This window comes from Ictidomys tridecemlineatus, chromosome 7 (genome assembly GCF_052094955.1).
Source record: "Ictidomys tridecemlineatus isolate mIctTri1 chromosome 7, mIctTri1.hap1, whole genome shotgun sequence".
Classification (NCBI taxonomy): Eukaryota; Metazoa; Chordata; class Mammalia; order Rodentia; family Sciuridae; genus Ictidomys; species Ictidomys tridecemlineatus.
Window position 1 is genome coordinate 4,453,087 of NC_135483.1, and position 15,479 is coordinate 4,468,565.

At 54.4% G+C, this 15,479-nt stretch overlaps 1 protein-coding gene across 3 annotated transcripts in view; it reads left to right on the top strand.

The window, feature by feature from the left end:
• The window catches only part of Col22a1 (collagen type XXII alpha 1 chain), a 231,258-nt gene that overhangs the window by 40,899 nt on the left and 174,880 nt on the right, over nucleotides 1–15,479 (top strand). For all 3 annotated transcript variants that reach the window (XM_078016656.1, XM_078016657.1, XM_078016658.1), the window contains exon 4: nucleotides 11,746–11,820. In XM_078016656.1, coding sequence (XP_077872782.1) covers nucleotides 11,746–11,820 — 75 coding nt within the window. The remainder of the gene's footprint in view (nucleotides 1–11,745; nucleotides 11,821–15,479) is intronic.

The window sequence follows — 15,479 nt, forward strand, 5'->3', positions numbered from 1 at the left end:
CCCAGAGTAGACAGAAGCCTGGTCAGATGGAGCTGGCCCAGGCAGCGTACCGTGTGGCCCCGCATGCTCCCGGCCCCCTTCTGCCTTCAGTCCTTATTTCTCATGTCCTCCAGGTGGAACTTTGATAGCATGGACTCTCAGACTGTGGTCCGCTCACACCCGGCCCCACACCAACACCGAGCAGCCCAGCTGGGCATCAGGGCCTCCCCCTGGTGCAGGTCCCTGGGGGTGGGGTCGGGGCAGTTGGAAAGGTCTCCAGGGGAACTCTGGCTCAGCCACAGTAACTCACCTCAGGTGGATCATCGCAGCAGTGGGGTCTAGCCTGAGCAATGTCTAAGGCTCCCTGGTCCACAGGCTTTGTTGATAGGAGGCCATGAACAGCCTCATGAAGTTACGAAGACAGACGGAGAGCTTGAGGAGCTAGTAGACCTGAGTGCAGATCTTTGCAAACCTAGACTAGTGGAAGCTTTTATTTCATCTTTTAGAAATCCTAACTCCCGAGGCCAGGCAGCACCTATCAAGGTGAGACACTGAGATAGATGCTTAGGCTGGCAGACTGGGTTTGAGTTCCTGTGCTTGACATTTATCACCTCTTAGTCACTATTTAGCCTCTCTGTGGGCAGGTCTAGCATCTGCAGGGTGGGATCACAGCCTCGGTTTCCTCATCTGAAACATAAGGATGACAAAAAATAAGGCAAGAATCTTATAGTTTTGCTGCACACACTGTCCACACATTTAGGATGTCTCGGATCACAGGGGGCTCACCACGTAGGGCAGAGGAGTGCAATAGTTAACACAAACCCATGACAAAGCTAGCACTTAAGATTATAGATGCAAATCACAGCCGAAAGTAACAGCACATGCTTCATCCATTGGACAGAGCCCAGGGAGGGAGATGAGCAAGAACAAGAAGTTTCCCCAGGTCAGGTGGTTCAGGGACCGCTCTGAGGGCACAGCCCAGGAGTGGGCAGTACAACTGCTGGATTTATGTAGGGGCAGGCTTGGCCTCACCTCTGCCTTGAGAGGCCGGTGCCGTGGCTCCTGTGGGGTGTGAGGTGATGGAGTGGAGCATGGACAGAGGCTGGCGTTCAGAGGGTCTCGGCCTGAGGAGAGTTTGGGGTTTATTCTGAATTGAGGAGAAAGGCAGTAAAGACTGTGGTGCTTCACCTTGAACTTCACGGTGAAGGATGGGAAGCCATCGGGTAGTTGGGCATCCTTCAGCATGGAGCTCACTGGGTCTCTCACCGCGTGAACATTCATTCCCTCAGCCCCCTGAGGAGTTTAGGCCAGGGAGGTGCTACCCCGTGTGTGCTTTAAGTTCCCTTCACTGCAGGGTGGCAAATGGATCACCATGAGGGGACAGGGAAGCAAGGGAGCACCAGAAGTGGGTGAAGGGGCTAGTGAAGTAGGAGATGTGAGTAGGGTCTTCATCAGGGATCCTGGCTCATGACGAGGACCAGGTGCAGCAGGAACCAGTCAGAGCTGAAGGTGAGGCCCAGGCCAGAGCTGCTGCTGTCCTCAGGTGGGGGCCGCAGGTGTGGCAGAGCCCTGCTGCAGGTGAGGTCATGGGTGACCATGGAGAAGCACAGAGGCAGGCAGCCCCACTGCGTGCTCAGGCTCACTCCCCTCCCCCTGCAAACTGTCAGGAGGCCTGCAGGCTGCTCCCCGGTTCAGCACTCCGAGAGGGGGTGCCCTGGGGAGGAGGGGAGGCCCTTCTGCAGCCTGAGCTGCCCACTTGCCCCCCCCCACCTCAGCCCACGGAAGCCCTCCAGCTGCTCCTCTCAGCAGCTGTCATTCCCACCAGCTTCCCGAAGCTGTCTGTGGGCGCCCATGCCCGCTCAGGAGGTGGTCCACCAGCCCTCGGGAAAGAGGCCAGGAGCCCGTGTCTGCCTGGAGGCCTGGGATGCGTGAAGGTGGCCCAGCCTCGCTGTTTTCTCCCACGCAGCAGTTGGGTGGCCTGACGGTGGAGAGCTGAGCCAGCCACTGCCCTCTCCTGGGCTCTGGGCCTTCTGTCCCTGTGGTCTGGCACTGTCACTGGTGCTGATTTGGGGGTCAGGGCCTTCAGGTTAGACACAAATATGTCTGAGGCCAGGCCGTATGCTAATGGCCGAATGTGGCTGAGACTGGAGAAAATAAACACCACCTCATCTTGTTTGCCCTCTTCCCTGAGGACCACAGACTCCAGGAGGAGGCAGCAACACCCTGGAGGGCGTCTGGGGTCACGCAGCCAGTCCTGTGTTTTCTGGAAACCAGGAGGGTGGAGGTTTGTGCTCAGATGTGGAGTAGGAGGGTCAAGGCTGGGTCTGACCAGGTCCCTCTTGAGCACCCTTTTCCTGCTTCTCCCTTCTCCCCTCCAGTCTGTGCTGTGGACCCTCACCTTCTCTTCAGGGCTAAGTGAAATGTCCTGTCAGCTGACCTCCGGATTCCTATGGGACCTTTGCAACCTGATGATTCTTTGATTTTGCATTTCTCTATCTCAGAATCCAGGCCGTGATGAAGGGGTTATTGGATTCTGTAGCCCTCCCACCCTGGGCCCAGCACCCAGGATGCAGGCTTGGGGACCTCCATCTTCTGGTCCCTGCCTGGGGAAGCCAGGTGGGGGATGAACTGGCAAGCTGGCTTGGTGATATTTTGCTCATCCCTTGGGGGTTCCAAGATCCAACTCTGCAGAAGGAAAACGAGGTCCCTGCTGTGCGCGGTCTGGTTCCCTCAGGGATGTACATGGTACTGCCCATGATTTCTCTCCCCCAAGCCCTGCTGGACCCCACAGGGTGCGTGGTAAGAGCTTGAACAGATGAGGCTCAGCATGGGAAGGGCCTGGGATGCCACCCCAAGAGCAGCAGGCCGGGCTTGGGGCGCACGGCACCGGACGCCAAGTGCTCCCTCCTCAGGCGGGTTTTCCTATACACTGGAGCAGGGACTCAGAATCACCCCAGCAGGTGACACACTGTGGGGTTGGCTCTATAGAGAGGAGGTGGTGGGCACAGTGCCCTTACTGAGGTGGCCTGGGTTGGCTTGGCCCTGGTACAGTTGCCCCACGAGGCGTTTCCTCTTTATTGACATACAGCTGCTTATCTGTGAAGCCATAGGGCTGGACCAGGGGTCCTTCAGACTTCTCCTGATCCCCAAGTCTGACTCTTGTCAGGACAATCACAAATGGAAGTGGCTCCCTCCGTTGTCCCCTCCAGCCTGACCCAGCAGTGCTCGCCCTGGAGTGGTTCATCCTCTGCCTTGGGTCTTGGGGGATGGGGTGGCGGGCTGGTGGAGCAGGGCTGATCGGGCATCCAGGAGGGACACTGCTGCAAGGAGAAGAGCTGTTTGAGAAAGTGTGTTTCCTGCCATCCCCAGACAGCTCCCTCCTGTCCTTTCCAGAGGGTAGGAGGAGGCCCGTTCAGAGTCCCTGGAACCAGAGGTCAGGAAGGAGGACTTGTGTGACACAGCTGGTATCCCTGTTGTCCCCATGTGCTGCCTGACCTTTCCCTGAACCTCCTCTGGCCTTTTCCTGTCACCCAGGGTACCAGTGACCAGTGAGATGTCAACTCTCAGGTCGCTGCTACCAGCACAGGATTGATGTTGGGGACTGCCCCTGTTGCTGGAACCCTTGCCCCATGCGACCTGGGGCCTCACTCTCCCTGGCTCACTCTGCCTTGCTGGCCTCCCCTCCTCAGCCTCTGTGGCCATCAGGCCTCACGCCACCCCTTTCAGAGTTGGTGGCCCTGGGACCTGGTTTGCAGACTGTACTCTTCCTTTCTCTGAGTGAGCATTCCCACCCACCCCCTGGTGCTCAGACCTGCTGTGCACCAGCGACTTCCACAGCCTGAGCCCCGGCCGGGAGCTGGGTCTTGAAATCCAGAGGCCATCTTTATAGATCACAGATGCTTTCTGATCACCTCAAGGACATCTCAAATGAAAAGTGTGCACTGGGCATCTAGGTCCAGTCTTCCGGGGACACTGAGCAGCACCTTCTCTTTCCCAGATGCTCTGCATCTAATCTGCCACCAAAGCATGCTCAGTTTGCTTTCACGGTAGATCTGAGCCTGTCCATTTCCCTCCTCCACCCATCGCAGGGGCACAGACCACTAGTGTTCCTCCCCGGACCGTCATGGAGCTTTACTGTTCTCTCTGCTTCCGCCCCTGCCCTTCACCATGGCCCCTCTGCAGAGTGGCCCATCTTGCCGCAGCCCATGGGCACCATCTCAGGGCCCTTGACACCCCCACTCATCTCATTGCTGCTCTTCCCTGTTGACGGCCCCTCAGACATGGTGTCTACATTTCACTCCAGTCCCTTTCCTGGGCCTCCAGTGGGTCTATGCACCTTCCTGCCTTCGCTGACCTGCCACCATCCTGTCCTTCAAAGGTCCCCATCCTGACCCTCCAGCAGGGTGCCCAGTGCTCTCACCCAGCTCTTGCCTGGGCACTTTCTGCTTGTCATAATCACACAGTTACCTGGGATATCAGTGGCTTTTCCAATCAGTCTCCATCGTCTCTGCTGGATGATGTCACCCACATCCCGCATAGGCCACAGATTCAGGGTCACTCCACGTGATTTGGGGTGGCAACAAAAAGACCTCACAAACACAAAATACCTTTTGGGGGGTCAGAGACGACTCTGCCACCTCAGAGGTCTGCTCCTGTGCTGGAGGGCAAGAGGAGCAAGAGAGGCAAGAGGCAAGAGGACGAGCACACCAGAACCCCCCCCCCCTATTTATTGGGAAGAAGACATTCGATAGAGTATTGCACCCAAATAAGGCAAGGGTAGGGTTCGAAGGTGGAGTCTTACTTGGTGACGTCTTGGAGTCAGCAGATTGATTTAAATCTCGTCCAGTCACACTCATCTCAGGTGCTTCGTGGGATCACAGGAGAGCGAGAGGAAAGGCACACTTGAGTCACGTAGCCTAATCGGCACATAATTCCAGACCAGTCCCTCATACGCTCAAATGCACCTAGCTCACATAGAGCCATGGATGGCTCGCAGCAGGATGATACTTGACATTTGGCCCTCTGTTGCCTGCCCTTGACCAATCCAGTAGCAGGTGCACGGTCAGTATGCATTTTGTGTGGGACCAAGGGAAGAAGGCTGGGTTCTGGAAGGTTTGCTGTCCCCTGGGAGTTGCAGCCTTGTCAGATGAAAGGAGTGAGAAGGAGTCTGAGGGCCGGTGGCACTGGTGGACAGGGCTCTGCTGCCCGCCAGCCCACTGTGCCTCCGTCTCATCTGCTCCTAGGCATGGTCTCTACAGCCTCTGGTGAGGCCTTGGTGCCAGGCCATGGGACATTCCCCAGGAGGGAAGCCAGGTCCAAGGAACCCCTGGCACACCTGGGTGACTGATGATGGGCTGTCCTTGGATTGTGACACTAATACAGTGACCCTGCTCCCAGCAGCAAGTCACTTTGTGCTGGGCCTCCAGCATATCTGCCCTTGCCCTCCTGGGCAGTGGGACTTCCTCACCCTGAATTGGGGCTCCCCTACTCTCTGCCTGTGCCCCTTCAGCTCCACAGTCCAGGCCCTTCCAGCCCCGGGGCTTGGTGCTTGCTGGCACCTTCTACCTGTCGTGCGCTTGCCTTGGCTGGCCCGTTACCTTCTACCTGTCGTGCGCTTGCCTTGGCTGGCCCGTTACCTTCTACCTGTCGTGCGCTTGCCTTGGCTGGCCCGTTACCTTCTACCTGTCGTGCGCTTGCCTTGGCTGGCCCGTTACCTTCTACCTGTCGTGCGTTTGCCTTGGCTGGCCCGTTACCTTCTACCTGTCGTTCGCTTGCCTTGGCTGGCCCGTTACCTTCTTAGTCTCAGTTCAGGTGTCAGTCACCTGAGAGATCTCCCCAGATCAGCTAACGGAATGTCACCCTGTCACAGCAGGGGCGATATCCCCCATGGCACAGGTGACACATGGTGTCCAGCTTGCACCTCTGTGGCTCTCTACTTTCTCCTTGAACATGACCTTGGAGGGAAGGAGCCACCTCACGGGTGCAGTCCCGTGCTTGCCTTGTCCTTGGCCAGGACATCTGTGCCAGACACTTGGAAGACACGCGTTGGCTGAGGAACGAGGGGATGAATGAGCGCTCACTTGTTAGGTGACAGGTATCTTGCCCAGGACTTCCCATCCACAAACCATCCGATCTTAGGACAGCCCCATGGGGACCGTCATTTGGCACAGAGACATAGAGGGAGGACTGGCATGGAAGGAATGAGGCCTGTGTGACTCCCTAGCTCTCTCCTACTGGCCTTGGAGTCACCTTCCTTCCTGGCCTGGCCCTGTCCTTCTCCTTACTCAGCAAGCAGCTGGTGCTCTGGCTGGGACAGGAGATGGCCTCGCAGGGCCTCTCCTCACTCCTTGCTCTCTCCCTCTGGTCTCCTAACAAAGATGGCTGCACCCCAGCTCACCATTGAGAAGGGGCTGGGCTGTGTGAGAGCCCATCCATCTCACCTCCTGCTGCACCATCTGCTTCTGAGATAGTGGTCAAAAGCAGGAGAAGGGGACTGGTTACCAGCATTTGCAGCTGTCAGCAGGTCTGGGGATTTTTCTTTCCAGAACCGCTTTCTTTGCTGAATATTCTATCAGGCTTCCTCTGAAACACACGAACAATCCCACATTGGCTCCCTGACCACACATCCCTACAACTTAAAGAACCTGTTTGATGTGGATCATCCAGCTAGAGGATCTGTGGCTTCTGCAGAGGTGGCTGTGCCCAGAACTTTGATCTAGAAGAGAGATGCAAGTCAAGAGTCTCCAGAAAGATCCAGAACAGGAAGTAGAAGTGGAACTGGGGATGAGAACCCAGCGTCTGACCCCAGGTCAACATTGTGTTCCTCTTCTCACATGATCTGCACTATGGCCCTGCGATTGGTTAATAGCATCCCCACCCACCTTTATAATGTGCAGAGAGGCTAATAATTCTCCTGTAAGGTATGGACAGGAGCAGCTGCCCTGCCTTGCACTCCCAGGGTGCTTTCCAAGGCTGAGATTGTATGGACTGTGGTTGAGGGAATCTGAATTCTACATCTGAATCCCTGGGCACAGTTTCTGCCTCTGCCATTTGCTGGCTATGTGATGTCAGAGGAATTAATCTCTGTGAGCTTCTGCTTCCCCATGTGTGAGTGAATGAATCCGGTGGTGCAGAATGAGGAAGAGCCTTCGGCGAGTTAGAACTGCAGAAAGAATGGGATGCTCCAGAAGGTGTCAGACTGGCCATCTGTCAGTGCGGGCTTTGGAGACCAGATTGAGTCCCGGTTGGCTGGAGGAACCTGGGCAGGTCTGTGGAGAGGCTGCCTCAGACCAAGGCCCTGATGCCAGAGGCTTGATCCCATCAGTCACTCCCTGGCTTAGTGGCCTTGGGAAAGTTACTAACTTCTTCATGTCCTTCATTCTGTATCTGTAAATAGTAGCACCTATCCCAGAAAGCTGTGGCGAGGACTGTTGAGTGTGTCCATGTGTTCTACATGCTGGCAGCAGCGTCCAGTGCGTAAGAAGCTGTCTTCTTGTGTCTGCTGGTCCCCATTTAACCACTTCCCCCAGCAGAACAGTGGAGAGGCCCAGAGTCAAACCACATAGCATGCCCAGTGCCTACCGGGAAATATGGGCACTCAGTCCCAGGAGCCATTGGGACTGTGCCTCATTAGCAGGATCCCTAGGGCCCTGTGCCTGGCTCAGTGGCTGCCACTTCTCTGAGGTGGAGGTGGATGGATGATTCCCTTGTGGGCCTCTGAGCAGCAGAGGCACGGGGTCAATGTCTGCAGGCATCTGATTCCTGCCTCTCCCCTGCTCTCTTGGAATGTCATGGTCTCCCTGTGGTCAGCTGTATTCAGCAGTGACTGGATCATGGATGAGCAGCGATTGCTTCCTGTCCGCCCTAGTGGGCTCCAGGCCTCCTTCCCTGGCCTCTGCTGGTCCCGCTGATCTCCTACCTAGGTTCTGTCACTGGTACTCCTAGACTCCAGATTCAGGTAGGCATTTATTCAGTCACTCCTCCTGTTTGGTGGGTTTGTTAACTTCTGCTAAGCATCAGTTTCTATATCTGTGTTAAGGGAACAAAATCTACCTTGTTGGATAATTGTTGTGGGTTAAATTCCAGGCCAGGTGAGCAGCATACAGTGGGTGTTCAATAGCTGCTTTCCCAAATGGAAAAATTATGGCTGACAGTCAGTGGCAGGGGGGTAGGGGGGTGGGCTTCGTATACTGCGGACTAATCCATAGATGTGTCAACACAAAGCACCAGGACACCAGAGACCAGCTTGTGCAGACTTCCCCCTCCCAATAATGAAGCACACATCTACTCCCAGTTTCCCACTGAGTAAACCGATTACAAGTTCAAGTGCATTTCCAGAAAGACTGAAGTATATGCCGGTGTTTCCCCTTAGAGCGGCAGCCCTGATGGACCCATAGCTCCCGGTGGGTGCAGTGGAGCCCCTGCATGTGGCTTCTCTCCTGAAGCCTGGGGTGTTTATTCCAGCCACCTAAAGACTGTGGGAAATGTCCCCTAGACAACAGGCAAACAATAAATGAACTCCAAGGGAACAGGAACTCTGTGAGCATCAGGCCTTCTCTATGTTTTCAAAAGGGAAAATCAACCAACCAGGAAAAAATCAAACACGTTTTTTGTTCTTGAGAACTTAACTCCATCTTTAGTTCTGGAACTGCTTCTTCTGTTGATGCTGGATGATTATCTGATAAATCCTCTTCTGGAATGTCTCTGCTCGGGCAGTGAAGGGAACCTGGCCTGCCAGTGGCTCCTTTACCAGGGCACTGATGCCTCAGTGTGCACCCCCTCTGCTGTCCTCAGGCACCCAGACAGGGACTCTGGCTGGCCAGTTGGTCCTTTATCCTGACTTATCAGTGCTGCTCATGAGAAGGGAAGGCCTGCGGTCTGTGGCGCTCCCACCTGCGGGTGAAGAGAAGCTCACGGCGGTGACTTAGACGGGAACGAGTTTCTGGTTTTCATGCTTTCACCCAGGCTTGGGCTGCTGGGTTTGGAGTTCCCCTACTTCCTCAAATCTCCTGGGTAGGCCCCCAGAGATCATGTCCTCCACTGGAAGGAGGAGGCAGGAAAGTAAAGTTGCAACCCATCCACCTGTCTGTCCCCTACCACAAGGAAATCAAGGTGCTTTATGGTCTAGCCACTTCTCCTTCCAACCTCAGCAAACTTGTGTAATTTCTTTCCTTGGCCACATGTCCTTCCCCAGCTGCAGGGGAGCTGGAGAGACAGGAAAGGAATAGCCAAATTGGCTTAGGCCAGCCAGACACAGCTTGCCTCCTGAGCAGACAACTCTGCCATTCTAAACTAAGCAGCGTTTCTTCAGCCAGGAGCAGGCAGTGGGTGTCAGGCTGCAGTTAATGGCGTCTGCTACACCTCTGTGGCATAAGCCCTGGAGCCCATGAATCTTCTCACTGGCTCACTAAGACAATGATGAATGCCGTGCCCAGAAGGCCCTCCAGTCGGCCGTTCAGCACCCACTTCTTAGCTCAGGGTCATTGGCCACTTGGGTTCAGCAAGAACTGGGGCCTGCACAGGCCTCATGCTGTGAAGACGGTGGAGGCACAGTGCAAACTGAGGGGTGTGGAGGCCCACCAACTGGGACCGACTGGCCAAACAGCACCTCCAACAAGGTGCCCTCAGCTCTGGGACCCCAGGCTGGATGCATGGACACAGGGCCCTGCAGGCATCAAAGGTCCAGCAGAGCCTCTAGGAAGGAGGGGCAGGGACCTCCAGCAAGGGAACAGAAGGTGCCACAAGCTCATGCACTTTCTGTGACCTTCATGTGTTTGGAGCCATTCACAGCAGTTAACTCCAGAGTGATTTGGAGACAGAATCAGGGATGACGGACTGTCCGTGTTTACGTACCTAGAACATCAGAGCTTGGGGTCCATCTGGAGTTGAGTACATACTTCAGTTTGAGTGAGAGTGAATGTGGAAACACATGGGTCGTAGCCAAGGTGTGGAGGTAACCTGACCACAGAGAATCGGAATGTGGCCGAAGGGGCTTAGCCTACCTCTGTGCCAAGCAGGTGAACCCCAAGAGCCTGGCATTTCCGGAGAGCCTGGCTGAGCCGGCAGTCAGGAGCCCCTTGCCTAACTTAACCCAGTCGCTAAAAATGCACATGGAACCTCCTGAAGTTTGGTGATGGTATGGAAAACGATTTGCGGTTGTTCGGAAGTTGATTCCTCAAAGCAGTTTGGGCAAGTTTTGCCTTTCTCGAGGAGACGCCATTTCTCCTGTGTCTGTGACCTTGGACTTGGCCTTGCAGTCTGGACCTGGGGGCCAGGTCTCCTCCTGTGGAATGTTTGCAGACAAAACTCAGTAGTGCAGCCCACACTGAGCTCCAGCCTCCAGGAATTTACTCACAGCTACGATGGAACCTTCTAAGTCAACTCCTTTTAAACCTTAAACTCACACAAGAGACATGTAATCCCCCGCCTGTCTTTGGCAGGATGCCAAAGTTAAAGCACTTGGTCGTCACCCCACAGCTGCATCTGTCCCGGGTGGAGCTGTCTAAACATTGCCCAGTGCCTGCGTCTTCTCTCCTATTTAGTTCTAGACAGACAGCTTGGTGCTGTTTCCAAAATAACCCTTCCATGGGGCTTGTCAGACCTGGTGGTGCCTTTAAGGATAAGCATTAAAAATAACTCCTCCCAAATCAGGGGAGATCTATTTGTTCTGCCCTGCTGTTGGGCTAACGGAGCCTCAGTGACCCTCATTGAAACACTGATGACCCCAAATAGGAGAGGTGGTTACTGCACATAGAACTGATGGGATGATGAGCTGTTCAGTAATGTGCAATTAAAATAATAACGTGATAGCCAGATTGCTTCCTGGGCGGGGCTGGGTCTGCATGAGGTCAGCGAGCTGCTTCAAGTCTGAGGGATTGCTTCCTTCCCCTAGGTCCTGAGTTGATCCTGACCAGTCCCCAAAGCAGCTGTGCTGCAGGTGTGCATTTGAAGGTCTCTCCTGTTGAGATCCTCACACTGAGACTCTAAAGGCCAGTGGGCTAGCAGTCCTGGAGCCAGCTCTTGGACCCAACCCAGTGAAGCTCAGAGCTACTGATTGTCCTGGGATAGGTAGAAGTATCCAAAGAGCTCATTTTAAAAAACCTTTTTTTTTTTTCAAGTGAAGATTCACGAAGACTTTAAGATGAGGCGTTAATGTAGCATCGTGACTCTTTTTATTTTTATGACTTTTGTATAACTGAGAGATTTTCATTCTTCTGGCATTTGCCTTCCTTGGAATTGTACCTGAAGCTTCATTGGGTGACTGAAAGGACACCTTTCTGGTCCTGTCCCAGCCACGGTCTCCCAGTTGACTTGGAGTCCCTGTGCGTGTCCCTGCCTTTGTGTCTCACTTGTTCCTTTGTCTTTCCAGCTTAGTCTTCCGTTCTTCCTTACAGAGAACCTTTTCCAGGACAGCTCCTCTGTCCTCTGGGCTGGGTTGGGGGGTGCACCTGTGCCCTGAATCCCCCAGTGGGACCCCCCACCCATCACCTATTCCCTCCTGTGGCCTAGTCTTGGTCTCAGTGTCTGGTTTTCCATAGTTGCGAGGCCGTAAGTTGGATGGAGATGGGGTGATGCTTGTTAATGTTTCACCCTGGCCGAGCGTGGCACCTGCAGAGCGGTGCTTCCCCAGGACACAGGTGGAGTGTGGACTGACAGTGGCCTCTGTGTCTGCTTGGGCTTTTGAGGGGTGGGTCCGTTGGGTGTCACACATCACAGGGTGATGGGGGCCATGCTTCTCATCACCCTGTCCCCTCTCGTTTCCCTCAGATGTGCTCTGCCCCAGTGTCCGAGTAGAAGGAGATCGCTTCAAGCACACCAACGGAGGCACCAAGGAAATCACAGGTAAGTGGGCCCACGGCTCACCTGCTTGCTTTGTGCTACCACTTGCTGGACCTGTGTGTGACCCTCACACACAGGGGTGGCCTCTCTGACCCTGTTCTCAGCTGCATCTTCCACCAAGGTCTGATGGCTTGTTTGAACCACACAGGTGGCAGTGATCCATCTGACAGTGGAGAACATTCATGGTTTTCCATTTGACAGGCCGTGGCTATTCTATAGGAGTCCCTAAATAATGTGTCAGGTGGCGTGTGTTTGTAAAGGAGCTGGAGACTAAGCAGGAAAGGATGGGCAAAGCCAGCAAAAGAATGGATCCATAAATGCACTTGGGAGTGAGCGAGGCTGCACCGTGTTATAAATATATGAATGAATCAAGGCAGAGGAACAGAGAGACACGTGACTGCAGACACTGCCACAGAGAGAAATTCCACAGAGGCTCCTCCAAGGCTGTCTCCATATAGGACAGAAGAGAAGTTTGGGGAAGTGCATGGAGGGGGCTGGCCGGTGTCCCCATCAGCCTGGTAATGCTGGACACTCTTAGCCTCCCTGTGGCTGGACATCCTGCTTAGCTCTTTAAATGTATAAACTCAGGGTGGTTTCTCCCCCCACACCTGGACCCCAACCCTGCCTTCTCACCAAAGCTGACTCACTCAGGCTCCTCTTCTCCCTCTTCTACCCTCTCGAGCCCAGTTCTGACCATGTGCTCGTGGGCTGCTTTCCTGCCTCCCAGGGACCCTGCCATGTCAGTGTGCTCCTGTGGACTTCAAGTTACCAGCTTTGGCATCCTTGAGCCTGAAGGTTTTTTTTAGAATGTCAGAAGGCTGCTGGGCCTCTGTGCACAGCAAGCAGAGGGTGCCAGGGAGGTGACATTCCCTGGAGCATCCCTGAGCCAGCAACTTGGTGTAGACCCCTCCCAGCCCATCTTTCCTTGGGGGATCATCCCCAGGCCCATGTTGGACCCATTTCCCGGTGTTTCCCAGCAGGGTCCAGGAGCACGGCCTGCTGTGTAACTGGCTTCATGACGCATCCTCTCAGCTCTTTCCTCTCCTGATCCCCAAACCTGTGCCCCTCAAGCACCTCCAAATAAACTGCTAGCAGTTTGGGTGGAACCCAGACAAAGACAAGGGACTCATCTCTCCTGTTGGGCATGTGGTGAGCAGAGGGGGCTTAGGAAGGCTGCCACTGTGGTGGCTGCTCTGTCCAGTTCCTGAGATAAAGGTGATGCATCTCTGGGCTCTGGGCTCAGTTTCCTTGAAGTGAGCGTATGACAGCTGAACCGTGCTGCCCAGGTGCCCTGTGCCAGGCAGTTAGACTTGGAGCAGCACCAGACACTTAGAAGGAGCTCGGTAAATGTTTGTTGAATGATCGACCGAGTGGATGCATGAATGAACCCAGTGAATGAGAGAAGGCTGCAGTAAATCCTGAGAACAGGGATGGGCAGAGGGGAACTGGATGAATGGGTAGGTGGACACAAGATGGACAGAGGAAAGAAGTACAGAACAGAGGAAGGAAGAAAAGGAGAGAGGAGGAGAAAAAAGAGAAGGTAAGTGAGCCCATCAATCTGCCTGTGTGGCCTGCAACTCAGGCTTTCCCGCCTACTCAAGAGCAGTGTTTTTTTGTTTTTTCCTACTTAAGAATTACTGATTCTTGCTGGGAAGAATCCGAAAGTGTGCTTGTGTGGGTATGTGCGTGTACACATGTTTGTGTGTGTGCAAATCCTATATGTCTGTCTGCACATACTCGTGTATGCACGTGTGAATATGCAGATCTGAACAAGTATTTTCATCTCTGGACGTGAGGAGGGTCCTGCTGAAGAGTCTGCTTGGTGGTTGGGTAGAAGTGAGACGGCCTGTTACGAAGCCTCCCGTGTCCACCCGCACCAGTGGAGTCCTGAAACCTCCCCTCCCCTCTGTGGAGGCTTCCTGGAAATGATGTCTGGGGCCAGGTGGGCCTCCATTTGCAGGCAGAGCAGACACCTGCCCATGCAGCTCTGAGTCCACAGGGAACCTGCTCTATCTGCTGTCTACTATGATAATTACCACCCTGAAAAATATCCAGCTAGGTTGAAGCTGAAGAGGGAGTAGAGAGAGATGGCGCCTCAGACTTGCCAATTTAAATATAACTGGGTAATCTGAGCAGCTTTTGTATCCTGGAAAAAATGCAGTTCCCCAAAGCCTCACCTCCAGGCATTTCCTTAAATGACTCTGGCTATTTTCGGGGTTATCTGGAATAATGAGGAGGCAGACAGGAGTAGAAGATGAAAACCGAGACAGGGATATTAGATGGCCCCATTGCCTGCCAACGGGTCAAGGTCTGAAGCCTCAGTTTCCCCACTGGATAACAGTGGATCTGACCAGAGTCTCTGAGGGTCCCTCAGCTGTCAAAATCAACCTGCAAATCCTTAGCACTGAGAATGTGACACAGCTTTCCTGGGAGTTGGCTCCTGGTGCTTAGGAATGGCAGGCCTGCTGCGGGTCCTGTACTTGGGCTTCCTTCTCCTTCCAGCTGGTACCCGGCATCCAGATAATCAAATCTCTTACTCAGATAGGGATTTAGGATAAACAGAGAGAAATACTGAATGCTAAAGGAAACGCCCATCAGTCACTGAGTGGCAGAAAGCGAAGTTGTAAACCTTGAGCTCAGGCCCTGGGCCCACACCCTTGTGAAATGATGGAAATGCACAAGCACAAGGAGAACTGGGGTGAGATTGTGCAGCTCTTCTCTGGCCTGTCCACTAAAGCTCTCTCTTCAGTGCAGGTTTTGCAGGACGAGGGGTGCACAGTAGGTGCCTGGCATGGGGGGTGGGACCTCAGAGCATCCTGGGGACACTGCCAGTTGCCTATCTGACTTCCGGCTGCAGCAAGGTGCCCCTGATGACTTTTACATTGACCAGTTGCCTTACCTCAGGGCACCTTGCTCCGCGCCACCTAATTCCCTTCCCAGCTCTTATTTATTTCAGGCAATTTGTCTTTTCTCTCGGGTGCCCTTTGCTGCCACCTAGTAAATTGCTTGTTGTTGAAAATTTTGTCATCGCCAAGCCTTCCTTTTCATTCACTGAAGCCAATAAAAGTGGACCCAGAAAGTACGGCAGAGGTCGGCTTGCCTAAAACCTTTTGTTTTTTTGTAATTCTCCCACATATAACTGCTGAGGGGAAATTCAGACGAAGGTGGCACCTTCTAGTGACAGCTGACAAAGCCGTGAAGCAGAGGAGCAGGCCTGTTTCGGGGCCCTGGTCCCTGGCTCTCTGGGGATTGGGTGCGAGTCCCTCTGGACTTGGCAGATTTCCTTGAGCTGTGGCCCTGGGGGCTCCCCTGTGGGCTGCAGCCTGCTAAGGGCACCCCTCACCCAGGTCACTGGGAATGAAGCCCCCAGGAGGCTACCATGCTGCCCACCGGGTCCCAAACTCGTCCCACCTCGCAGTCTCTGTGCCTTCACCTGGTGAAGGACTTGGTGTTGCTCCACAGAACCTCAAACTACAGGGCCCTACAGGGTCTTCTCGGCCAGGGTCCTCCAGACCCAAGTGGCAGCCCTCCCCACCGATTTGGGCTCTCCAGCCCCCTGCTAAGATGGCTCTCGGGGCCCATGCACGTGGCAGGCCGGTGGGTTGTCCAAGCCCCTGCACTGGTGCCTCGTCAGCCCCAAGAGCTGTTCCTCCTGGGCTGCT